Raw genomic sequence first — 27682 nt, 5'->3', positions numbered from 1 at the left:
TAACTTTGGTCAGAGCCTCTTCTTCAAAAAAAACACACCAAACACTGATTGTTGCTACATTCACATGTTAAAGGTCCTAAATGGGGAGGAAAAGATTGGACAGAGAAGGAGTAAAATTCTTAAAGCTGCATATAAATCTTTGTAAAATTTGTATCAAATACAAGAAAGCACTACAGGCAATTAATAAAAGCAAGTGTGTGTCCAGTGTTAATAGTAGTGGTACTTTGGTTCATCCTACAGTTAAGTACTACATTTATGAAACGTTGCTACATTTAAAAATGCTTGCCTCACAATTTATGGGAGCAGAAATGTAATGAACTGCAGTCCTTCCTTCAAAATTATATTTAAAGTTATCATTGGATTATTATTAGGCCATGGATATGTTTGGTCTTATAAATAAGAAGGCCTTAGATTTAGATCATTTTTGAAACAGTCTAATCCCTTAAAACTATAAGGAGATAGGAATATATATACACACAATGGTAAAGAGTGTAACAGTGGTGGTTCTTTTCTTCTGCTACATACATGCAATCTTGCAGCCTTTTAAGAGACAGAGGGAATGATGGCACACTTCCCCAAACACTTTAAATAGTTCATTCTACTCTTTACCAGTCTGTATTATATTTATACCATATATAGGTGGGTGAGATTTGGGGTGTGGGGGTTTCTCCAGCCTAGATTTTTGGTTGTTGCTTTGTTTCAAAGTCCTCAGCAAGAATCTAAGGGGATAGAAGCCATAAAATCTTAATGAATTCTTTGTGTGTACTATATGGATAAATATATTCATATCAACAGCAGCTTGCAGGATCAAGCTTTGGGTAAAATACTGTACATGTATATTGACAGATGATGAATTCCTTAGCATGTATTATGGTTTACAGACTGATAATTTAGCCCTTTGGAGGGTGAAGCTGGTTATGTAAAATAGGTGATATTACAGAGTTTGGCTCACCAACTTAAGTAGTATAAAAATACACATACACACATGCACACTCACACATATATGGTATATTGGTATAAATATCTATAAATACACATGTATTCTTTGCTACACCTTGTATGCCGACATGATATCTTTGGGCTTAGCAACACAAAAAAAAAGAAAAAAGAAAAAAAGCATTCTGTCTTCTCTGCACATTTTGGTTTGTTCTCTAAAGTAGCAAAGCATTAGATAAAACAGCATTTTCTGCACCACTGGACACACTCAATGAGGTAACTGTTGTTCAGCAACTTTGCAATGCCCTTTGAATCTTTAATTAAATTAACCACAAAATGTACTAATACAAATACTGAGAGAAATCTTGAGTCATACAGGAAAACAAACAAAAAACTGGTATGCCAATAAAGGACTTTGTTACCAACTTCTTTCCAAGGAAAGTGGCAGACAGATGAGGGGGGAAAAATCCATCACGTTTTCTTCCCCCGAGAATCCACACATCAGATTCCCCAATAAGACTTCACTGGAAAAAGCCTTAACAAAAACCTCCTTTGCAGGAAACATCTTTGGGGTGTTTCTACAAACAGTTTAAGAGAGGGAGAGAAACTTTTTGTAATACTATTGCTCAAAACTTCACGATGTACAACTACTTTTTTTGGAAGTATTATTTCTGGCAGAGCACTTAACTTCCCCAGCCATTCTCGACAGGCAGCGCTGCAGATAGAAACACCTCTTAACTTTCTGTCTCTGCCTACACCAGCATCACATTCCCTTTTCTGGGGGCAATTTTAAACTCCAGGTCATTTTATCTGGTTACCTGGTATTGTTCCAACTAAAGGGACTCCTAGCATTTACCTTTGGCAAAACAAAAACCTCATTCTTGAAAGAGGTACATAATGTCCCACTACCCCCCTGCCAATCTTGAGGTTTTTAAAAAAACAGATGTGCAGAAAAAAAAACTACAAAGAATGGCCACAAGACAAAATATAAACACTTATATTCAAAATTACAATGAACTTTCCTATCATTGTAATTGCTTTCTTTTTTACTATTGCTTTTGAATGGTAAATTGCATAATAAATTAGGAAGTACTATTACTCAAAAATGATTGCGGAAGAGAGATTGTCGTCGTCGTCTTCTTTTTTAAAAGAAGTCGGGAAGGCAATATACAGTCCTTGCCTAGTTTTATGCCCTGAGAATAACAACTTTGGAGTTCCTTCTTTCAAATGACCTTACAGAAACTATCATAAGCCAAGATTGCTTTGCAGCACTGACACAATATACAAGCAACTGCTACAGGCACCCTGACTTGCCAAGTCATAAATTAAAAAAATCATTTAATTTGCCACACATACAAACACACATGTACATATGTGTGCATGTGCATACACACACACACATGCAAACTCACACACAGTATTTAAGGGTCCATTGGTTCAACTGTTTCTTGCTTGACCTTTACAGGTACCCGAGATAGTGGATGACCATGAGGCAACTTCACAATATCTGATGATTCATAAAGATTACATCCTGAGGCAATCAGCACATTCCCCGGGTTCCTCTGCAATGTTGCTTTAAGACTGGCTCCTTCTATCTCTCTTCTAAGCACAGCCAATATTTCTTTTTCGACTACACATGCCATGTCAACATTGTCCTCGACATCGTCCAACCTGTCTGCACTGTCACTGATGTCAAATTTCTCTATTTCTTCATTGATCCGATTCAAGTCCTCTGTGGAAAGGTTAGATGCGGGGACAACAGGGCAGTTGCCCTTAAGGTGGACCTTGAGGCTACAGCGGTGGATATAGCTCTTATGGCAGTGGATACACTTGTGCGGGCGCTCTCTGGTGTGGAGACGTTTGTGCAGTTTCAAGTGCACAAACTGGGTGAATTTAGCAGGGCAGAGTTTGCACTGATAAGGCTTCTCTCCAGAGTGGAGCCGCAGATGTGTCTTCAGGTTGCTTGTGCTGCTGAATCGTTTATGGCAAACCTAATTAGAGAGAAGCAATCAAGGCATGAGAAACTGGAATTGAATGTGTGTGTTTCAAAAAGGCAATTTAAACAAGAAAACATAAGTCACGTTGAATTTTTAATCCCATTTAGCCTTTGCCCTCATTTAAAGTCACACCCATTTCCCACTTGCTTTTTAATCCCTGTTAAATAATATATGGTGCTATGGTTGCTTGCTTGCAACATCATGTCTTCCAGACTTCTAAACAGCCAGGAGTTAAAATATGTGTACATAAGGCAGAACCATGTCTGCAACCAGAACTTTCTTTGATGTTCATGCTTCTAGAGTGGCTGCTACCAAACACAAAAATTCGTTTCTTCAATTGAAATGCAATCTCTCTCTCTCCAGCTATGAAACCTGTCAATATCAAATACCATTCCAGCTGCATGCTCAGTTTTGCCTCATGAGCACTGATGCATCACTGTGTCAAGACATAATTTCACCACAGAAATGGCTACATACCTGACACTCATGAGGTTTTTCTCCTGTGTGTACCAGATAATGCTTTTGGAGGTGAGCCAACTGAGTAAATCCTTTATTACATGTAGTACATTTGAATGGTCTTTCTCCACTGTGTACTCGAAGGTGGACCTTTTAAAAAACCCCATAAATATTAAGATAGTATGTTGAATAACAATATTATGCACTAGTTGAGTACTCAAAATGCCTAAACACAGGAAAAAATCGCAAAAGCGGCAATATTTTAATATACTATAATCAGACCATAGACTAAGCTATAAATGAAACTATAAACTAACAGGCTTTTAAAAAGTTAAAGAAATACATTTTTTAAAAAAAAATGCAGCTACAACACTGTTTTCCAAATTCTATGTATGTTTTGTAGTTTTATTTTACTGATGTTCAAAGATAAAATGACTTATATAAATTAACCAAGTTAGAGCCAATTTGTGCAAAACATTTGAGGCTGTAATATTGCTTCTCTTAATGTATTGCTCTTGTGGATGAGTCAGATAATAAGGCTGCTACCGCCAACCAAAGGAGATGGATGCCCATACACCCTGCTGGTGGGCATCACAAGGTGGCAGTGTTAAGTGAGTCAGCACAGTGCAGGAACACAGTGGCTGTGTGGCTCAGCAGTACCAAGTACCAGCACAGATTATGAGATTAATGGCTTATGGTGGATGATTCTGGCCAGCAGACAGCTACAGAATTCCATCTACTTCCTGCTTCTGCTACTACCTCTCAATGACTACTCAAATAAGGTACAGGGTTCCACATTTGCCACACCAGTTTGGTGTGGTGGTTAAGTGTGCGGACTCTAATCTGGAGAACCGGGTTTGATTCCCCACTCCTCCACTTGCACCTGCTGATGTGACCTTGGGTCAGTCACAAGCTCTGGCACAGCTGTCCTTGAAAAAGAGCAGTTTCTGTCAGAGTTCTCTCAGCCCCACCCACCTCACAGGGTGTCTGTTGTGGGGAGGGGGAGGGAAAGGAGTTTGTAAGCCGCTCTGAGACTCCAAGTGAAGGGCGGGGTATAAATCCAATCTCTTCCTCTTCTTCTTCTTCTTCTTAGTCACTGCTTAGAACCAGCAGTCTCTTCCTATGTGCTGCACAATATTTTACATTCCTAGCAGCCTGAATAGCCCAGCCTAGTCCGAGATCAGCGAAGGTTGGAAGCTAAGCAGGGTTGGGCCACGGTTAATACTTGGATGGGAGACCACCAAGGAAGACTAGAGTTGCTATGGAGAGGAAGACAATGGCAAACAACCTCTGCTTGTCTCTTGCCTGGAACACCCAGTGGATGGGGATGTGACTCCATGCCACTTTCTTCTTCTTCTAAAAAGATGCTATCATCATTAAAACATATGTGCCACATGATTATTTTCAAATCTGAATGATTTATTCTATGGATGTGTCCCACTTCCTCAACAGAGCTATCAAAGCCTTACATAACAGAATGGAAAATCATTTAAAATGAAAGTGGGTGGGATTATGGGCTCCTGCCCATTTTAGATACTTTGTTCAATGGCAGCAGGAAATAGTATAGGAAACCAGTTTTGGCAAACAAGCTATTATTTGCTGACCCAGTTTTCAGATAGTTAAGAAGAAGGAGTGATCTCATTAGTACTATCTAGAAATAAGATGTTTTCCTTTAAAAGCCTACCTTCAGATTAGAGAGCTGGCCAAAGGTTTTTGAGCAGACGTTGCATTCATACTTTATCTTCCCATTCTGTTTCTTCAGTGGGTATGGAAGGGTTTTGTAACCAGTCATATTACGCTTGCTCTTGATGAGATTCATGGCTTCTTCACTGCTGGTGGCAGCCAGCCCTGCTGAGGTAGGTTTAGGTTGCATTATATGTTCTGAAGTAGCTGCCGTGCCAGCTGTGGGTGACCCACTGGTTGGGCTGCACTGTTTGTCTTTCATGCTGGCAGCAGCTCCTGTGATGGAGAAGGCACTGTTATGTGCAGGGATAAGGAAGTCCCTTCGGTGGTCAGGTGGCAACAGCTGGCGACTTCCATCAGATGGCAATGAACTTGGAAGGGAAGATGGATTCAGCATATGACTAGAAAGGCTTCCTCCATTGAATATGTTGCTGTAGAAGGGATACATCCTTGGGAGAAGGTTGAAATTGCTGATGCTGCTCAAAGTACTCAGGCTGCCACAGCTCATGTTGTATGGTGGTAACAGGAATTTATGGTAGGGGGGATTGTAAGGTATAAAGGCTTGTGAGACATGGTTGGAGGTTGCATATCCAGAATACGAACCTAAACCTTCTGAGCTATAGGGTCCATTCAAGTATGGATAAGGTTCTCTGTGCTCTTGAGACACAGGAGCCAAGGGTGAAACTGTAACTCCTGGGCTGCTGTGAGGACTTGAGCTTTTTAAACTTTGGTCTGGGCTACTTCTTGCTGAGGGGCTTGGTGTGGTAGAAGACTGGATGGGTGAATGGGCAATGTAACTAGGCCTCTCAAACCCATAGGCCTTCAGGTAATCTTCTGGGATATGAGGTCGGATTGGGTAGACAATGCGTGGATAGAAAGGCCTTTCGGGGCTACAGTTTTTTCTTAAGCCTTCAAAGTCTTTTTCTTCAATATGTGATGAAATGTGGGTGTGGAATAAGTCTTTTCCTTTAGGATGACTAGAATCATTTTTCAGGATTTCCTTCACACTGTGCTCTCTTTTGGGCACATTTTTCTGATAAAGTTCATCTTTGCTATTAGTTTGCTGCTTTGGATTTACATGGCTGTGTGCTGAAATACAACAATAAGAAAATGAATCTTTCAAGTCAGTATAGCAATTTCTTAAAGTAAGAACACATTACCAGCATGAAATCTACTTTATCATATTAATTTATGAATTTCCATTGGGAGGGTGAACAGCATCAGATTAAACTGAATGGAAACAAGATCCAACAATTCTAAAGCGATTTTAAGTGTGATACATGGAATCCTTCTTATTTGTATTTTTTTATTTAGATATTTATACACCCCTTTTCTCCCCATGGGGACACATAGTGACTTAAAACTTCATTCTCCATGCCTCCATTTTATCCTCACAGTAACAATCCTGTGTCAAGGTCACCCAGGGGAATTTGAACCTGGGTTTCCTGGATCTCAGACATTATGAAACATAGATAAAACCATATCAAGCAATTGTAATTTCTTGGCAGAAAGGTCCAATAAGGACCTTTCTAAACTAAAGCACAGTTCTAAGCAAAGTTTCACTCCTATAAACCCATTTATTTCAATAAGAAGGGAATAACTATGTTTAGGATTGCACCATAAAGCATGTTTCCTACCAGGGCCCCCCAAAATATTGTTCCTTCCCTTGTGTGTGTGTGGAGAGAGAGAGAGAGAGAGAGAGAGAGAGAGAGAGAGAGAGAGAGAGAGAGAGAGAGAAACTATAAATATATGTAAGTTCTAAACTTAACATGTTTACACCATCCCTCTTTTCCCTCTCCCATTACATTTAATCTGATGACTAACTGTGCCACATAGTCCCATGGAAATCAATGAAGCACCAAGTGTATGAAAAATTGTTATGGAATACTTGTACAGTTCTGCTTGCTGTCTCTCCAAAAATGATATTGCAGGGCTGCAAAGAGTACAGAATGGGGTTACCAAGATAGTTATGGGAGTGGAGCACTTTTCCTATGAGGAAAAACTGAAGAGTCTGGGGCTTTTAACTTTAGGAAAAATCACTAAGGTGGAATATGATCGAAGTTTATAAAAATTATGCACAAGGACAGAGTAAGCTTTTTCTTCCATAATAATAGAACTCAGGGGCACCCAATGAGGTTTAAATAGATTCATGGATTATAAATCCAAGAATGCCTACTAGCCATGTAAGGGAATTTCTGAATACCAGGGCAAGGAAACAAACTCTGTGCCCTGTTTGTTGGCCTTCCAGGACAAGTGGTTAGCTGATGTTTGAAAAAGGATGCTAGACTTGATGGAACGCTGCTCTGATCCAGCAGGAACCATTTTATATTCCAAACTGTATTTTGAAGAACTATCTCCTTTGTTGATTGTCTACTAGCAGCCTGAGAGATTTTATTCTAGTTCTTTCCCCTGAGACCTTGAAAAATAGCTGTGGGTGTGCAAAGTCATTTCAGAAGTAAATGCTGCTGAACATTTTGAGTGATGAATATTAATAATGCTGATTCATATTTTTATCTAAATAAGGCATGTATTTTGCTAGTAGGAAGAGAACCTAGAAGTTCTGAAGTAGGCAAAAAAATTTCCACATAAGCTAGCAATGGAGACTAAGATTTACCATTACTTCATAATTTCTTTTCTAAATGGGTCATGGGTAGCCTGCCCAGCTCATCACCTAATTATGCTGATGTCATTGGTCCTGATCCAGAAGAAATACATTTGGAGCCATGCTACTAGTTATGGAACAACAAAATCACTACTGCATCAATAGCTTTAATATTCCACAATGAATCAAGAAAAATCCTGACTTGCTATATGTCCCCAAGGTTTGCTGGCATGTGGACCTTGGTGTAAAAGTTTAGTTCCACTGAAGTTTAGAATAAGTTTGAATGACAATATTTCAGATTTTAATTGACTTCCAGATCTGGTTGTTTAGCACTACCACTGGCCAGCTTCTACTGATTGCAATGGTTGCTGAACTGGTAACCTGCTACTCCCCTAAGAAGACTAGACTAATCTTGATCTCAATAACCTAGGAAAGTAGTCTGAGAGAGAGATTTCCCCACTCTAAGCATATAGCCTTCTAAGTTCTGAGCTTAGGATGGCACTGGTAGAGTGTTTCATAGCCAAGCAGGGATCCGTCTCTGGATTTTCTACATAAACAATGAATTATCCAGCTACTGCACTATAATGAAACTGGCACTGGGGTGTATTTTGCCACATTGCAGAACTGATACAGTAAGATTTGATGCAGGACTGATCAGTACTAGTTTGTAACTATTCCTACATATTTTTCTTTTTTTAAAAAATCTATCCTCTATTTTACTGACTGGGCAAATTCTATATAACAAACTGCCACTGTGAACAGCTCTTTAATATAGAGTGACTACATTTGTTCTCCATATGGATGCCCTTGTCCCACAGAAGAAACACATTCTATATAAATGAGAATCCACGTGCCTTCTAAAATTATGCACACATCATCAAATGCATTTTGTATGTTAATCTATTTTATGGGCACACCATTTATTATCGCAAGGATAAAAAATAAAACCAGGAAAAAACAGTATAAAAGATAGGAAGATGAAAATGGAAGAATAAAAGTGATAGAAAGACAGAACTAGCTAAAAGCCTTTTAATTAACTTAACAAAACAAAACAGAAAGGACAAAATAAAACAGTGTCTTCTATTAACAGTACAATCATAATTAGTTACACCTCCCTTAATCCACTGATTTCATTGGGCTTAAAAGCATGTAACTTTGTTTAGGAATGATTCCCAAATTTATTTAAACTAACAATTTTAACATTCTCAGTTGGTTATAGGTCCACACAAAACTGTATATATGTGTGTGTGTGGGGGGGGGGAACAAGCAAGTAGAAAATTAGTATACTTTTTATCTTGCCCTTTTTCCAAGAACCACTGGGTGGGACATGGGGTTCCCAAGTCCTATCATCACCCCCAGTGGGGGACTTTGGGGGGTATTCCTGGAGGGGGTGGGGCATCCCCAACATGATGACGTCAAGTTGCTGACGTCCCCCCTGCCTGCCCACCCGATCTTCCAGCAGCACCGGCTCCCTGCACTTAAAGGGCCCTTTAAGTGCAGAGAGCTGGCATTCCCCCCTCCCCACGCACCTGATCTCCATGGAGATCGGGTGCGCAGGAAACGCCGGCTCCCTGCATTTAAAGGAGCCCCTTTAAGTGCAGAGAGCTGGCGTTTCTCTACCCCCACGCACCCGATCTCCACAGAGATGGGGTGCGCGGGAAATGCTGGCTCCCTGCATTTAAAGGGGCCCCTTTAAGTGCAGAGAGCTGGTATTCCCCCCCCCCCGCGCACCCGACAGAGATCGGTTGTGCGAGAAACGCCAGCATCCTGCACTTAAAGGAGCTGGTGTTTCTCCCCCTGCGCGCCCCTCTCCCTTCCCTCTCCCCCCTCTCCAGGAAACGCTGGCTTTCTGCACTTAAAGGAACTGGCGTCCCCCCCTGCACACCCCTCAAGAGAGAAGGGAGAGGGGTGGCTGCGGGTGTTGGGGTTTGGGGGTGGGGGTTCCTCTGGCAGCCAGCTGGCCGGCAGCGGGTAGAAGCCCCCCAAAAGGGGGGGACCCCTGCCAAACCAGGGGGTTTGGCAACCCTAGTGGGACATGAGACTCCCTTCCCCATTTTATCTTCCCATTATTTTCTTACACCGTTTGAATGATCCTCAACATTTTTCAAAAATGTATGGATCTTGGACAGAAATGAGAATATTTGTTAAGCATACTTTCCCCCCTAATTTACGTGCTAATATTTGCCTGCATACCTGGAGAGCCCCTGAGAATGCAGAAACCCCAGACTTCTCTGTGGATGGCTCTGATATGCTGCTCCACTGATAGAAGGAGCAACAGATTCAAAAGCATGAGGATATACTTGAAGATACCCAAAAATGAATAAAATAATTTCAGTATGACACAGCAGCTCATCTACTCCAGATGTAGAAGTTGTCCAGACGTCCAACCTACACTTTTGCCTCAAGTGAGGATACTCTGTACCCAAAGCATGCATGATAAATACTTGTCCAGCCTTTTCTTGAAAGATTACAACAAAGGATATTTTTCAGCCTTCCTATGCAACTTGTTCCATTGCTTAGCTAACGTTATAATTAGGATGTTTTTCTTAGTGTTCAACCTAAGGGTACTTGCATTTATCTCTAAGGGTATGTGCTACATCCCAGCCAAAATAGCTTCTGCACTAACTGGTTTACTTCTGTCCTGTTTGTACACAAAACTAATTAATGCCATTTATTTCTCAGTACTTCTTTGGGAAAACATGAAAGGCATTTTCACTTTGCATTTGAAATTCTCACCTAGGTATTAGAAGTCATGACGTAAGAAAGATCTATTCTATACAACAAACAACATCAGGAAATAATATCTTAGATGGGCAACACTGATACAAATGTGGTTTCCTTCCTTAGATCATGCCAGTTCTGGAATAATATTCTAGCTCTGTTCTGTTAAAATAAAGTAGTAAACTAACTTCAGTGACCAATACACATAAGGTCCCTTTTATACCGTTTTGTGATACAAAAGCAGAGGAATAACTAGGCCATCTGAATCAAAGAGCATAATGGATGTGAACAAAAAGTTATCATGCCTATCCTGAAAATGTCTCCTTTGCATAAAATGATTATATTCAGAACATTTGGAAGCAACCTTCTGGTGTCATGAAATTAAACAAATAAACTCATAATACAAATAATACAAATTTCCTCTGTTCATACTATTCTTTTTAAAATTATGAGCCAGTCCCTTCTCGGTTCACAATTAAAAATGAGATGTATTGTGAAGGTAGCCCATAGAGTCATGAGAAACCGGCTGAATCACTAGTGGAAACTGCAGCAGCCAAGCCATGGCAATAAGTGCCTCTTCTCACTTTGCTGCCTCTAAAGCTGCTGCCTCATCATCTTTCATGAAGGGATCAATTCAGGTAAATAACAGCACTATCAGCCAAACAGAAGGAACAGAGAAATTATGTAAAGCATAAAATGAAGGAAAAGGGATAGGATCATGGTTTCCTAGGCAACGTGGTATATTCCCTTACACTGTAACTCCCAAATGGCAATATGGAAGCATGCATATAATTTACAAGCCAAACTGAAACTAATTTTCAGTAAGAAGCAAAATTTTCAGCATTCAGATGCCACTGGCAACCCAACTGCACTTCAGTCAGAGGAGAGTTCACACATCACTAACCTTTATGTATATTTCCAGATCATAGGCTACTATAAAACAGTATTCAAGTTCCCAGAAAAGTCTATAAAACATCAGCTTTGAAATAATATATTCATGCTTACTAAGCAAAACCCTGTAGCAAAGATGTTGGCATGGGCTGTGCTGTATTGCACTAAAAATATTTGTACCTGATTTTTATCAAACGTTTTAAAGCTTATAGGCGAATAATCATTTGAATTCTTATAGCCTGATGTCTCATCAGTCAGGATGCTTAGGATAAGCTCTCCAGCTATAACAATGCCAAGTCACAAACAGGATGTTTAGGTGGCTCTGTTCCAGTGTTCTGCTGGCACTAGAAGCAGATGTCCTGGTACACGTATGGAAGCTTTTGGTGCCAAATGGTGTTGTTTTTAATCAGGAAAATTGACTCTTTTTTTAAAAAAGCCTTCCACTGCAAACCTCTTTTACCATTAAAGATGAGTCACTCATAATTAAACACCATATTATTAAACTCCAATCTGAAAGGACATGTTATGAGGATGCTTTCTTCATGTGCATGTTTATTGTAATTCACTTACTGATATTCATCATCACCAGGTCTCCAGTAGAAGGATAGTGCAACCTGTCTGCAAAGTCCCGGCAATACCACACAAGTAATTCCTGGTTGGCAGGGATTGGTTTGATGGTATAGAAGTAAATGTTCATTCCATTCTGACAAGCAGCCAGATTCTGCTCCTGAACAGAATGAGCTGGGTTTACGTAGCGCATCCAATTGCTCTTTTCCTCATTAAATCCATCGATGAAGTGGTGAAGCTCACCATCAGAGTAGATCTGTGAAAAGAGAAGACATCATTAATGGTATAATGTAAAACAAAGGCATACTTAGCAAGATTGTTTTAAGGAAATAAAATGAAATATATCAATGAATACAAAGACCACCACCATTTCCTTTTGAAGTAGGAGACTCTTACAATTGCAAGGATGAGAAGCACCATAAAATATTTTCCATAGCCCTTTTTTGTGTGTTTTATGCTAAGCTTTAGTATAGCACATGAATATAGCTTGAAGTCACAATCTTATTCAGGGCTGCTGGTCAACAAGTAGGTGCAATTACCAATTTAATGTCTGATAGTGCTCACAATAATCTCCATGAATGACTTTTGCAGGACTGATTAGCTTTGTTATGTCACAGCCAAGTCTCTTTCTTGTCCTTTCTTCTATAGACTCTGTGCTTGTAGTTTCCAAATTCCCCCCCCACACCTATCTAAATATTAATGTTATGCAAACATTCCCCTTCCCAGATCCTAAAATAACACTTGTTCATACTTGGAATCTAGCCCTTTTGGTGAAATACTGGGTGGGGTAATGTGTTGATATAAATTATAGCTAATTGGAGATCTGAAAGGGGGGCAGGTTTTGACAGTCTGAGAGATGCATATTTCTTTCTCAGCTGATACATTCAAGCAAATAGGACTTTCCAGCAGCTGGTTACAGAAAGGTGAACAGCATAATGATTCAGGGTATCTTTGGTTTCCAAAATGTTGGTAAGAATATGAAAAAAATTAACCTAAAAGACTACACATAGACTGTAATGTAAAATGGACATTATTTTTCTCTGACAGAACTACTTTCAGATTATCACACGAAAATTAACATAGTTCAACTGTTGACCATTTTTTAAAGACCTATTCTCTGAAAACTTTATTATCAAGTAGGTCTTTATCCAAATGTTCTAGGCACATGGCATCCCATCCCCAAGTGATGTAGGCTGGGTGAGAGATTTCTGTCAGGTCACTCCGTAAACTTAGCAGCTATGAAAGGATTTGAACTTCTCTTTCCCCTGTCTCCATGCTGTACTGGAGACTTTTGCCCTGTGTTTCTTCACATATATCTTCAATTTCATATTAATTTTTGATATAACAATTGACTGAGAAGCCTTTTTAATAGAAAAAAAATGCAGCAGCAAGCTGGCCTTTTAACACAAGCAGTAAACACCAGAATCACTTTCTTACTTCCTGTCATTTGAGGAGGAGGAAATACATGTGGCTTCATCAAAGAAGCTTGAGAGATTTTGCGGTGTTTTTGTTATGAGAATGATGGAACAAAGCCTAAAAAATTATGCTCTCAACATGAGTTTTTAAGTTTGCTAGCTCCAATTTGCAAACATCCAGGAACTTGTAGTTCCATTACTCTGCATTTCTATTATAGACAGAAGTTTGGCCGAGTGACTTCCAGTTACCTTTCCATCTCTTCACACAATTTACTATATGCTTTCTTAAAAACAGGCATACACTCTACTACGGTGAGATCACAAACCGTCATATGATCTTATTTTAGCTCATCAGATTTCCATGTAACACAAAGATTTTTTAAAAATGCCGAGTCACACTGCAGCAATTACAAGAAATGACGTCATCCTTGAGTTTGCAAAGCATATTCATGCCCTCTCCTTTAAGATGGTATAATTTGAATGGAACATTTATGACAACATACAACAGATGGTCCTGTTCCTGCCAGCCAAATCAGGATGTCTTTAATATAACATGTTAGAAATTATCTTCCACAATTTCCTCTGCATGTGCAAGACTGTTTTCAGAACTCAGAAAATAACCTATTCTACTTGATGCTGTGTGAGACAAAAAAAAAGAATCATGACCAGCAGACTGAAAGACTTTTCAGAAGACAAGATATGCATGTACAATGTTAGCTCTTTGAATTCATTTGGAATAAAGTCCTGTGGCAATCCAAATCATCTTCCAAGATACTTCAATGCTCAAATTCATATCTAATAACGAGTGAGCTTTTTCTTGGGTCAGTGTTAAATATGAATAGTAGCAGAAGTGTGAAAAGAAAATTTAGGTTTCATGGGAAATTTCAGGGTAAATAATTAATTGTAACAAAACCTATTTAAGGAAGTGACAAATGCATTCTAATAAAGAAAAAAAAGGACAAAGGGGCAAAGAATACAGGTTTTTGTAATGATCAGATGCAAGGCTGACACTAAATAGGCTTGCATAGGAGTGTGCTTTGGGCTCGTCCTTCCTCACCATATATGGGATTTTTATGGGAACTGCAGCATTTGTAGTGATAACAACCAAAGTACATGCTCATCTTTGGACCCTCCTTCGCATAAAAACAGAGAAAGCTATACTCTAGAACTCCTCTCTCTCTCTGACATGATATATTTCTATGCCATGAAATTTCAGTTAGTATGGATAAGCACTCTAAAAAAAATACTTGTCCACTTGCAGTTTGACTGACAGAGCAGAAAAGGCTTTCATAGCTCATAATGTGTAGGATGGTTTCTACTTGTAGAAAGGAACTAATGGCAAATTGCAAGAGACCTTAAACTGCATGTGTGCCACTGAACTTTTGTTGTTGTTGTTGGTACTATTTGTTTCCTTTGGAGAAAGGGAGGGGTACAGAGACAATTTTAGTCTTGCAACAATTCCTGTAAGGTAGGTTAGACTGAGAGACTTGCTCAAAGGAATCCACTGACTTAATGTGCAACCCAACACTCTAGCCACCAAATGTTATTCCTTTCTGCCACCGCTATTACTATCTACTGGTGCCATTAGAAGGCTTGACAGCATTTTTTTTAAAGTTACCCTACTAATTTCTGCAACTGAAATTGGACACAAGGTAAATAGTCTATCGCAATAGTTCAGGGCTTCCAAATATAATTAGTAGTTTAATTAAATGCAGAGGGAGAGGTTAAGCAATACAACTAATTAGTTTTGGAAACTTTCTAGAATAAGGGTCATGGCAACAAAACAAAGGACACTTAGCAAAGAATGACAGGCATTGTACGGAAATGTAAAAAAAAGGGGAGGGTTAACAAATCTGACCCATCTCTGTGGACAAATCAAGCCCATGTACAGTTGTCATTCTTAGCCCATTTAAGAATGTTGACTTTTATTTAAATTACCATAGTGCCATGTAAAGAATTTGCCTACCACCCATGCCCGGCACTCTAGTAAGTTTCAAAATGGAAGTGCAGTGGCATTTCTTAGGTACTTATTTAGCATTTTACTTTCATAAAACTCTCTTTTTTTGCTTACCCGCCAAAAATATTTTCTGTTCGCATTTTTAGGAACAGTGTCATTGGTATAGATCTCTCCAACCAGAGGTCCAAAACGTGTTCCTTTGGGGATATATTCTTTGCTAATGACTCCAATAACCTGAAAGAAAAGCAGAAGGCCAGTCAATTTAAGTTTTTTATATATTCTAAAATACAAGTAGAGACTTAAAGCACAGAGGAAAATATGATATAAATAGCAACCATATTTAGCGTACTATTGGGGAAAAGTGGAATTAAAAGTAGGAGATTTCCCCTCCCCCACACCTTTTAATCAGAGAGGCACATAATTTGGCATGAAGATTAGATCCTGCAGAACTGGAGCCTGCTGAAAAGTTGAATTATGAGAGTTCATCTTTAGTTGCTCTACTCTTGTGATAACAACTAGGAGCAATAGTTAAAAATTCCACTGTATTAAGATGTGGTCCTTGTGCTACCAAGTATGAACAGATGAACATCATCCAACACCTAAAATTATTTCATAAAACAGCAATTCATAAAAGCATGCACTCTTCTTATATTTCACCATAGACCTCTAACTTGCTTGTTTGTGGATCTGATCGTGGAAACTCAGGGATTGTGTATGTTACACTAGTATGTCCAAATATAAAATTGGTTACCAAGCTTCCTCTTTTCCAGTAATTATATCATTGACCACAAATCAGGAATCAGAACAGCATGCCTGTGAAAGTCTCCTTACAACATATTGTTTAGGTACTGTGGGTTTTCCCTCTCTCCTCATCCTTACTTCGACCAAGTCTGCTACATTTTAAGTTGCTCTAAATAATGTATGATAAACAGAGCAACTTAGCTAACCAGGAAACATGAATAAACACTTTAAAAAGACTGGTGTCTGCAGCTTAAATGGAAAGTGGGGGGTGATGAGAAGACATTTGTTCCACAGAATTAGTAAGCATTCAAGGCAAAGCTAATGAGTCATGTTCCTTCTCACACTACTGCCTAGTTTCATTATGCCTGCCAAAATAATGACTACAAATGAATTATAGATCTGATCACAAGCATATTAACTAAAATCCTAACAAGAGGACATCACGCTTCTCCTCCCAGTATAAAGTTTTACAGTAGAGCAGCTTGATTATGAGTGAATGTAATATTTAGTATATTACAAATATTAACAAATATTGCAGCACATTACTTAGCCATATTGACCTTCTCAAGCCTTAGAGAGCAAACATTTTCTAAAAAGATCAAGACTTGAAATCTAGGGTCTTGCATTCTGCAGTCTGATAACTGAGTTTAGTTCTGTTAGTATTTTAAAATATTTCCCCCCAAATATTTCCCCCCAAATTCAGACTTTGGGGCTTTTTGGAGGGGAAGAATGGCTCTTTGTCTTTTTCCTCCACTGTCAATTTTCTGACTTAAAAACAACAACTTTCCCTTTGTTTTAAAGCAGATAGGAGCATTTCGGATCAGAAAACAGCAGCTAGAAATAGTTTTAAAGCCTCCCTCCTTGTAGTACCAGAGGCTGCTTTTGGAAAAGCCTTAAAATCACAGAATAAAAAGTAACATGTAGTTCTGCCTCAAGGCAATTGTTTCACATGTGTCTGAAAACTTAACAAAACCAAAGGAGGCCTGCATCTGCACTGATGGCAAAATGAACAGGGACTTTCAAAAACCAAATCTAGTACAAACATGCCCATTGATAGTGTTTATTTTTGTAACCCTTGCACATGATTCATAGAGAGGTGAAAGAGGCAGATGTTCTTCTAGCTTTCCCCATCCACCTTCATTTACATTCTTCTAAACTTTCAGGAAAAGTTCACAGTTAGTACATGAAGCGTGCTTGCAGTTTGACCATAAGGTAGGTTAGGCTCTCATGTACTTAAAAAGCACACACACAGAGATATTTTAGTTTTAATTCAAACTTATGGTGAAGTTCTCAGAACATCTAGGAATCAGTATTACTCGGAACATGTCAAACAGAAACACTTAGGGGCTTTTTAGCACAATCATTCAAAGCCTGCCCCAACAGTATTTTACCCTTGAGCAACAGTCTCTCAAGGCCCTTTGCAGATACTATAGTCTGATATCCTGTCCCATGAAGTACTATGGAGATACAAGAAGTGGTGGTGGTGGGGACTGGGATATGTCTACCCGGGGGGATGGGATAGAAAATAACATTTGCAATATTCTACCATGAGGCTCAGTATGCTTGCCAGTTTTGACCATATTTCTTCAGGGATCCTTATTAAATGGGGTTTTTTGTTCAAACTGATGCTTGCATACCAAAAAAAATATAGTGCATAGCCTTCCAAGATTTTTTTAAAACACTTCTTAAAAATTCCTCGGAGGGAGAATTGTTGCTTTGAGGGAGGGTCGAAAGGAGATAGAGAAGGGGATGACATTGCTGGTATTCTACATTTTAGTTGTTTTTTAAAAGACAGCCAGATGAATGTTCCTACACTGACTGATTCTGCATAGTGGGAGAGCAATTAATTCTTTTTAAATGAAAATGATTTGTTAGTATTCCCCTCATAGCCAACAACCAACAGCAGTTGCGGAGCATTCGGCAAGGAAATAACAATAGCAATGGGGACTCCACTGGCGGACAGCCACTCAGGCAGCTTAGCAAAGGAGAGCGAGTGTGTGCATTTGCAAGGTCCCATCAGCCTGCCAGGTCTAATTGTCACCAGGTTCTTTCCCTCTCAGACTCCACTGGTGGCTAGCCATGATCCAGCTTAGCAAGAGAAAGGAAGCAAGGCATAACTGCTACCTGCTCCTCTTCCTCATCTAGTTTCTCTAAAGAAGAGGGAAGAAGAGATGGTAACCAATAAAGCACTGTCCACTGGTTCTACCTTCATCATTTTGCATTCAATATTGGATTGATGTTTATGATATTTATTGTAATCCCCCCTTATTATGCCACCAATAATGGGGAAACATGCCAACAGAACTGCACATTTATTACACTGAAATTGCTTGTCTGGGAAGGTCCTTAGGAGAATGGCTTCTATGATACAATACTACTCTGATACTGTAAACAGCACTTAACTATTTCACAATAAGTAAGGTATTACTGTAGTTCAGCAATCAGTAATTAAGCAGCTGCTTAAACATTATAAAATGTTAATCTCTGAATTTTGTTTCCAGGGACTGAACTACAGCTCAAAACCAAGTACCGGATTTATGGTAGGAAGATGATTCTGAATGTAAAATGACTCTTCACACGGAGCATTTGCCGCGCTAAAGATACAGATGAGAGGCGGATTTTCCGGGTGCGATCACACCACAACATCTGGGAAGTGTAGTGCACCTGTGGCTTCGTGCCGAAGATACGGAGTAAAAAACTAGTACTTACGATGTATTAGTTTCTGGAAAATGTGGGGCAAGGGCGGGCGTCTGATCGCGTCCCATCCTAGTCCCATTGCAAACTGGTTAGGTTTTTAGTCTGCACAGGATGCGCACAAACGATCATGCGCATGCTCACCTTTTGGTGAGAAAAAAATATTCCCGTTTACCACGGAAACGGCACCTAGCGATTGCTGGTTTGATTGCGCTGCTTCTTTGCTGCGCTGCAGGATAGCCTCACACCCTAACCATGGGACCTCGACGGGATGTGTAATCGGGCAGCCGCGCGTTATTTTGCTCCGGGGCAAACAGCCATGCTTCCCCCCCCCCTGGATTTTCTGGCCCGTGTGACCGGGGCCTTAAATATGTAACATAGGAAATACACCATTGGACATAACTGTAACTTCTATGCGAATGCCACAGAACACCCTCTTTTTTTTAAGGGCACCTGTGAAAAACCTCATGCTACATTTGTAGTAGTAGTAGTAGTAGTAGTAGTAGTAGTAGTAGTAGTAGTAGTAGACAGATTCAGAATATTACAGAAACACAAGCTTTTGCCCCAAACTAAGGTAAAGAGATTGAAAAAAGTTCACAAACAAGATCAGAGGTGAATTAGTTGTATTTTAATACAGTGGTTGTTTCTTCCAACAACCAGACTGGCCTTAGGTTTTACATAAATTACTACTATAACAAAAAACCCAGTAAGGGAAGCTAGTTAGGCCTTATTTGCTACTGAAATACAGGAATGGAACAGACATTTCAAACTTGTCCACAAGGTGTCATTAAACACACTTCTGCTTTGAAATGATGCTCTACAGATCTTGCTAACACACCACAAACTCTGTGAACGCAAATGGAAAATTAAGATTTTCTCTTTAGCATCTTCTCTCTTTAAAATTATAATCCCTGGGGCAATTATATTCTTTAATAAAAGAAAGTTCCTAGAAATGACATGTTGAGGGAATTTTTAAATACCCTAAAATGATAATGCATCATCACATATTCTTTAAATCTTATAATAACAACACATGGATTCCACCTATTTTTCCATGGCAATAATGCCCTACCATTGCTGCTATCAGTTCTCTCCATACTGCTTAGAAATAGGCATACACCAAGTACACAGTTCCATATCACTAAAAGGTTACGTTCTGTTATTCCTTGCCAAGCAAGATACATTTTCACGTAGCATATGATAACATAAATACTGTGAGTTCATCCTATCACAAGCTGTTCAAAGCCAGTTACGATGCAAGGGGCAAGGAGATACTTTTTCTTTGCAAACAGGATTGGAAGTAAATGGAAAAAGATTCAAAGTATCCCCATTCACCCTTGTTCATATAGAGACTATTGCCATGTTTTGACTGGTACTTCAGGCATAGAAGTTACAAGATTGTTTTTCTACTACTGTGTTTGAACTCAAGTGGTGCTTAAAAGGCTATTTAAAAGTCAGCACATCTACCCAACCCAGGAAAAAAGTAACTGCTGGAACTGACCAGGGTCCTAATGAATTACTGCTGGAGTAAAGCTACTGCAGGCCTTCTATAAACACTTCAGCAAGCAGTTGAAAAGATTCAGCACTTTCATGCTTCATCTGCCCCTACAGAGGCTGTTTCCCTGGATGCTTTATGGATATCACCAACCTTTCTGCCATTTCGCCACATCCATCTCTGTCACAGAGCACATACTGACAAGTTGGGACCTCTGGACAAAAAACAGCACTCTTCCGTTTTCCCTAGTAAGTTTTTAAAATGAGAGTACTTGGTGGCTCAAGTGGTTAAGACGCTGAACTGCAGGCTGTGGAAGGTCAGTAGTTCAGCAGTTTGAGACCCGGGTGCTGCAAGACAGAGTGAGCTCCCGTCTCTAGTTCCAGTTCCTGCCAACCTAGCAGTTCGAAAGCAAGAAATTGCAAGTAGATAAATAGGTACCACTTTGGTGGGAAGGTAACAGCGTTCCGTGCACCTTGGTGTTTAGTCATGCCAGCCACATGACCATGGAAACGTCTTCGGACAGCACTGGCTCTTCGGCTTTGAAATGGAGATGAGCACCGCAACCCTAGAGTCGGACTCGACTGGCTTTCGAGCAAGGGAACCTTTACCTTTACTTGGTATTATCATTAGTTTTACAAATAACGTACATTAGACACAGAGTGGATCTATTTAAATGTACATGCCATTATTTCTTTTAGTGTAACTATCCTTATACCAAACCACACTAAGCAAGTAGCAACTGGATCAATGGCCAGGTGTTTTGAAGCAGGAATGGTTTAATTTCAGCCCCTTCCCCAGTAATACATGATGACTAGTTTGCTTAGCATTCTGTTTTGAACAAAGCAAACTTTCCCTCCCCCTCTCCACTAAATTGACTGAAAGAATGATGCAGCTGAGCAGAAGGGCCTACATCCTATAATTTATTCTTTTTCAAAAAGGTGGAGTGAGAGGAAATGTTTTGTATTGTTTCCTTCTTACATGTACACAACTACAAAATTAGTGTCTGTCTTTTATATTTAAGACAGGCATGCAAGTGAAAGAGGTTTATAGCTTATAGGTCGAGATAATATTGGCTTATATCCAAAGGCTATTTGGTGTTGGCAGAAGGACACTGCTGCTGGTGGAAGGGGAAGATTTCCATCTTCCCACTGCAGATGCCCAAATTGTGCCCAGTGCTGTTCCTGAGTTCCCCTGAACCTCAAGGGCATATCAGAGTAGTGTTGAATGAAACTGCTATTCTGTGTGTTCTGTATGTGGTTCCTGTTGGATACAAAACACCATGTTTCAATGTTTGTATTGATTTTCTGTGAGTGGTCTTCATCTTACCATTGGTTGGAGTGGTGGTATATGAAGTCCAAACCAAACATACATAACTACCATGGAAAGTTATTCTAGTCCATCTCAAGCATGTAGCCCTATTTACAATACAGAAGTCTACTCTTAGCTAGTACTTCTTGTAGTTGAAAGAAAACATTTAGCTCTTAACAACTGAATAAAAGAGCTGAACATAAAGTATCATGAATATTGTCATATAGGGGAAAATCAAAATATTAAGAAGGGAGGCCAGTAACCTGAAGAGGAAGCCAATGCATAACAAAAATGCCCTTAAAATAATCTCTGACCAAGGCCAGTTGTGTGACATGCCATGGATTCACACCCCGGCCTTTTAAGAAAGGATGGGACTATGTGATTAATAAAACAATGCGTGTTAAATAAAAACCAAACTCAAACACACACAAATGTACATATGAGATACAGGAATATCTCTAGGCACCTGGAATATTACTCTAAATACATTGCTAATGACAACATTAATATTTCCTGTATGCTCTTCTACAATGAAAACAGCCTACAGCTTGGATCATTATATGTGATGACCTTCTAGTCATTTCCCAAAATATATTAGGAGACAGTGCTTACTTGTCAGCAGAAGTTTCAGACCCATACAGACTCTAAAGTTTTAATTCTCAAGACACAACTTTGGAGACCCCCCACACCTATGACAGGGAAGAACCAGTTTCAAATCTACACAAGTGAACCGAGTGCTGGACTGGGCCTTGTTGGGATTTGTAGTCATGAAAGAATAAACATGTCTGTTTATGCATGCTAATGTCCTAACTAGCTAAGTTTACGGACCCAATGGTAGAGCCTGCATCTCCTCTAGTCTGTTCTCACATGAGTTTTAGAAGCCTTAGAGACAAGATTTAGATTAGAGCAGTTAGAGAGGATGTTTATTCTTTCTTTGTTTGTTTGTTTAATCTCCAAGTAACCCTTTCCTCATTAGTGAGTAAAGTTTTCTTTCAGAGCTAATATACAAGTCTTGTGCTGTGTTTATTCACTCCGCATAATCAAAATACCCAACAGGCCTACACCTTGGATCCAAATATTGTCTCAGCCATGAACTATCATTTGACAAATAACAGTTTCAGTCCTAATCCTATCAAATGGGAATTCACAGTGACCTGGCCTCTTCCTAAGGCTCTGGTGATAATGAAAAGATGTATAAAGCACAGCGTATCTTGAACAAAGGTACAGAAATACTGATAGAATCTATACATACCCACTGAATTCCCCATAACTTACTTTTAAGACTGATGAGGAGTAAATAAAAACTTGATCAGATGGTAGAAAGAGCTAATTAACTATGGTCCCGTTCATACGCGGCGATTTGGGCCAGTTGCGGGCCAGTTTGGGGGCGGATCAAAGCAGCGCGATCACACCACAACATCTGGGAAGCGTTCTGCTTCTGCCCCCAAACTGGCCCTTTCTGGGAAAAAGCGCCTCAAGTTGACACCACCTACCTCGGTGGTTCAACGAGTAGACGCGCTGCACTCCGGGCGTCTGATCGCCGGCGCTCCCTTGCGCCAGCTCAACCCCGGCCTGGAGCCGAACTGCGCATGCTCCGACATGCGCAGTTCGGCCGGCCCCCGGTTAGGGCTGTGTTTTCTCCCCGGCGTTTGATCGCGCCGGGGAGAAACGGCGGCGCGGCCGGGGGATCCGTGAGATCCCGCCGCGCCGTGTCAATGTTGGCGCGGCTTTTAAAAGCCGCGCCTTCAAGCGCCTTTTCCCCTGCGTGTGGCAGGGGCCTATAGATACTGCTGTGACGTAGCAAGGAGCTTTCAACCTGCACCTATTTCATCACACTGAGGGTGACTAGCTAGTCGACAATGCAATCCAGCTGAGCACTGTAGGATTAGACTACAGTAAACAATGGATATGGAATGGAAAAAAATAAAGATTTCCTTCTATTGATTGGTTCCATTTAGCAATAGTGACCAGAACTGAAAATAAGTGGAGGATAAAATTTATTCTAATTAATTACAAGTAAAGAATCCAGGAATTAGACAATTTATGAGAAACAACTAAAGCTCATTCTGTCTCAAACTTAAACCAAAATATCCCAGCCATAATTGCCACAGCCATACTAAAATGGAACAAAACATATTTTTATGTATTTTCTTTCCCCTATGTTTGATTGCTGCTAGCTCACCTCGTCAGATCTCAGAAACTAGGCAGCATCAGTCCCAGTTAGTACTTGGATGGGAGACCACCAAGGAAGTCCAGGGATGCTACACAGAGGCAGGCAATGGCAAACCACTTCTGTGCATCTCTTGCCTTGCAAACCCTAGGGGGTCACCATAAGTCAGCTGCCACTCGACGGCACTTCCCACCACCATTTTTTATTCTCTGTCTTGTGATCATATCGTTACCATTTTAACTCTTTTAGCTTTAGGATTCTAGCTTGTGTTTCATTATCCACTGCTACTTTTAATATAAAAACATGTAAGCTATTTGCTGTTGTTTAGACTTACTTTAAGGTGTTCTTTAAAGATCTTATTTTTATTAATATGTTATTTTAAGAATATTTGTTGTGAGTTTTTAATGGAGTGTGGAATTCCAGTATTTTAAATAAATATATATACAGAGCAAGCAATTTTTTTAAAGATTGTTTTTCAGTCTGTTTGTGATGTAGTAATGAATATTAAACTGAAAAAGTAGAATTCATGTAAATTGATGTTAGAGTGGTCTCTATATCTCATGTACATGACACAGCATACAACTTTACCACCCAAGTTAGGCTCACATTATGAACCAAGAAAAAAAGAAGCTGCTTATATTTCCTTCAGCCAACCATTTCACTATCATACACAGGGGAGGGGGCAAGGGATCTAGTTAAGGTTAAGTTTCCTAGGCATTCTAACAACAGTGTTATTCGGTGCCAGTTTATGCTGGTTCTGATCTTGTACACAAGTCTTCTAGTGCTGTTTGTTTTAGGAGGATACTTTTAATAACTAGAAAGGAATGAATTTACACCCTTCTTTAGCTCTGTGGTCAGTTCATTAGCTACAGTAGAAGCACAGGTTATGGCTGTTCCACCACAAGCTGCAGGACAGGGACAAAAATGATGGGCTGTCCCTGCCATTATTAGCCAGCTGAACATCACGCCTAGCTATAATAGCTACTCTATATGAAGGAATAAACAGGCAGCCAATTGCTCATCCAGCCTATTTTTTTTCCCAGCCCTTCTGAAACAACAACAAAGAATGTACCCACTCCAGAGATGACTGAAATATACCTGTGTGTCCAGCTACAAATAAAGGTGTATTGCCCTAAATAAACAAGCCACATAAACACAGGGTACTAATTCAGTGAACTGGTCATAATGTTATCCTCTCTTCTCAGAACATTTACCCTCTTTTCTCAGAACATTTACCCCTCCCCTCATCCTAATAATTAATTATCATATGGTGTTGTGTGGGGGATAGCCAGGAGATCCTAGGATTGTCCAAGAGCCACACATTCTAGCTCTTAGGGTTGTGCATGGTGAGCTAGACTTCTTTTTAGGGGCTGAGAGTGCTCTGAAAGAACTGTGACTGGCCCAAGGTCACCTAGCTGGCTCCATATGGAGGAGTGGGAAATCAAACCTGGTTATCCAGATTAGAGTCCACCTAATAATGTACAGAAATGACCCAGACAGTACTGAGAAATGAAGAGGTAGGATCACCCCATCCTTCAGATACACATCTCCCATTTTATGCAAAAATACTGTTCTAAATTGACTGCAATAGGAGCTGATGGTACAAAGCTTTCTCACCTGTCCCCACTAGCTGTAGTCTTCCCTTTTAGCTCCCCAAAGTGCTGTCATGGGGCAGGAATGTCTCAGGAACAGCTTGGGGGCAAAATGCAGGTCTGCAGTGGGAGGAAGGAATCAGTGAAATTGGTCCCCTCTTTGTCAGTGGAAAATGACCTTTGGGCCCAATGATATTTTAAACCCCTGAAGTACTTTAGGAATACTTGAGTGCTTTACATGTGGAAATGTAATTTATTTGTGATTCTTATGGTGCAATCTGAAGTGGAGTCACACTCATCTAAGCGCTTGGAAGAGGATAACTCTGCTTCAGATTGCACTGAAAATCACTCTGGAACTGTCTGAGTTTTCCCATGCAGAATACAAGTAGTAAACATATTATTATCTGGGATCTTCCCACAATTTTGGCTTCAACATAAAAATTAAAGGTGCTCATTAAAAACTGAAATCACAAGAATATCCCCACTTTTAAGAGAAATGAGATTTGACAGCCAGGCCTGAAACCATCCTTGGTACACATCTTCTTACCTCTTTGCAATTTCCAGCATATTTGAAGATCAAATTCCTTGGCAAGGAAGACTCAGCCTGCATTATGGTGCCAGTTTCAGTGCTGGAATCTGCGGGGTGATCATTTACAATATATGTACACTTCTCTTCAAATTCAGCCTCTGTCCATAGAGTCATGTCAGCATCCTCCATGTCCATTTTCATTATCAACGTTGTCCCTTCCTCCAGGGCTCCGTGATTTACAATATGTGAGCTACACAATGGGGCAGCCTGGAAAAGAAAATTGCATTTAGTTCTTATTCTAATATTAGGCCAATATGACCGCAATGGCAGTCTAGTGGCAATTTTGATAGAAATGTCGGGCTAGCTGGAAACAGAGATGCAGAATGAACTGAGCTGTTTTCACTGAAGCACTGCTTCAAAGGCTGGATTTGTGGGGGGAGTCACTGAAATAATGAGGGAAGAAACAACATCTGCTATAGGAACAAGTCCTTAGACCTTTTATCAATACCTGATGCGGGTGAGAGATACATTGAACAAGCTCAGGGCTTGTATATAAAAAAGCCTACAGTCACAGCTACAAGACCACTTACTGCCTGTGGAAAAGTTGCTTCAGAAAAGTGTAATAAACAACAAAAGGAAAAGGAAGGAACTGCAGTCTGTGTCTGAATGATCTAAAAATGGAAAGTGCATGTTGGGAGACCGGAATCCCGCCTTGTCTTTTCCAAATGGGGAAGGCTGAACTTTCCCACCAGCTTCTAACACACAAACAACTTTCAACCCCCCCCCCCCATATTGACATCCCTTGGCATGGAAAGCACTGGGAGGTTGTACCCTGCCAGCACTGCTTCAGAAACAGCCTGCCTCAAATTACTAAAAATAATGACAGTACAAAAAGGTGAAGTTTTCTATAGCTGCTTACAGATTAAAGACAAACCACTCAAACAAAAGTGACCATCCATCTGAGGAAGCTGGTACAGGGCTACACTGGAGCTGCTGTAGAGTAGCAGCTAACTAGTATGAGCCAGGAAGTTCCTTATTCAAACCTTAGTTACGTACTCATTGGGAATCCTCAGACAAGCCACTGTCTTTCTGTCTCAGTGTTCCATCTGCACTATGGGAACCATAATACTGACCTATCCCTACAGATTTGATGTAAATGCTTATTATTATCAGCATTATTCGTGTTCTGTTTCCATTGAAACATTGGTATTAAAGTTTAAAATGAAGAGGAGTGTTAATATTTTTTGTGAAAAATACAAGTCTAAAGAACAGAGACTTAACAGCCTTCAGTCACTTCAACCACCGTCCTATTCCAGTGCTAGGAACTTGCCCCTTAAAAAGTCCAAGCATGTTTTGTTTTCCCTGGTGCAGAATTACTGAACAAACATCAGCTTTTCCAAAACAAAGGTCTGAGGCTCCAGCATTATGCTAATCCTACTAGCGATTTTTATCTGGATTGGAATAACCAATTCAAACAAATATTTTGTAGCCTACAAAAGGATTACAAAAAGGTGTTACCTTACCTCCAGAGTTCCTTCGATCTTTTGATTCTTTCCTTTTTTAAAAAAACTAGTTCCTCTTACAGTCCTTATGAGCTTGCTGAAATTAAATTTCCCACTTGGCTACAAACTGAACAAGCACATTAGTCCTCTACAAGAGAAGACTAATACTGAAACTCAAGGAACTGGCAGTTGCCATTATCAGCAAAAAGAATTAATCATCACAAAAAACCAAAGCCTCCAACGAGAACTTTTGCCATTGTCAACGTGCTCAGAATGCCATATTCATTCAGAAAAAAAAACACTAGAATGTTTTCTCTTCTGCATTCAAAAGAAGGAAGGAAGCTGCTTACCAAGGTACAGTCCACAAATATTTCCAGCTGGCAGCTTGGCGTTTCAGGTAAGTCTCACACATAGCCTTCTGCCTTA

General features: G+C 40.0%; 1 protein-coding gene across 2 annotated transcripts; it reads right to left on the bottom strand.

The window, feature by feature from the left end:
- On the bottom strand, positions 1-27682 carry PRDM1 (PR domain containing 1, with ZNF domain). 2 transcript variants are annotated; one of them, XM_015415562.1, is made up of 8 exons: positions 27607-27682; positions 25773-26021; positions 15340-15459; positions 11857-12109; positions 5074-6161; positions 3411-3539; positions 2349-2927; positions 1-1514 (listed from the first exon to the last, which is right to left on the bottom strand). In XM_015415562.1, exons 2-7 carry the CDS (start codon positions 25953-25955, stop codon positions 2358-2360), a joined length of 2343 nt encoding a protein of 780 aa, XP_015271048.1. In that variant the 5' UTR covers positions 25956-26021; positions 27607-27682; the 3' UTR covers positions 1-1514; positions 2349-2357. The 2 variants fall into 2 exon arrangements, with proteins under 2 accessions (XP_015271048.1, XP_015271049.1); XM_015415563.1 differs by lacking the exon at positions 27607-27682 and adding an exon at positions 27278-27318.

Source organism: Gekko japonicus, unplaced genomic scaffold, assembly GCF_001447785.1.
Source record: "Gekko japonicus isolate JY-2015 unplaced genomic scaffold, Gekko_japonicus_V1.1 scaffold1938, whole genome shotgun sequence".
NCBI classification, from domain to species: Eukaryota; Metazoa; Chordata; class Lepidosauria; order Squamata; family Gekkonidae; genus Gekko; species Gekko japonicus.
The sequence above is the reverse complement of the archived record's forward strand: the minus strand, read 5'-3'. Positions and strand labels throughout refer to the sequence as shown.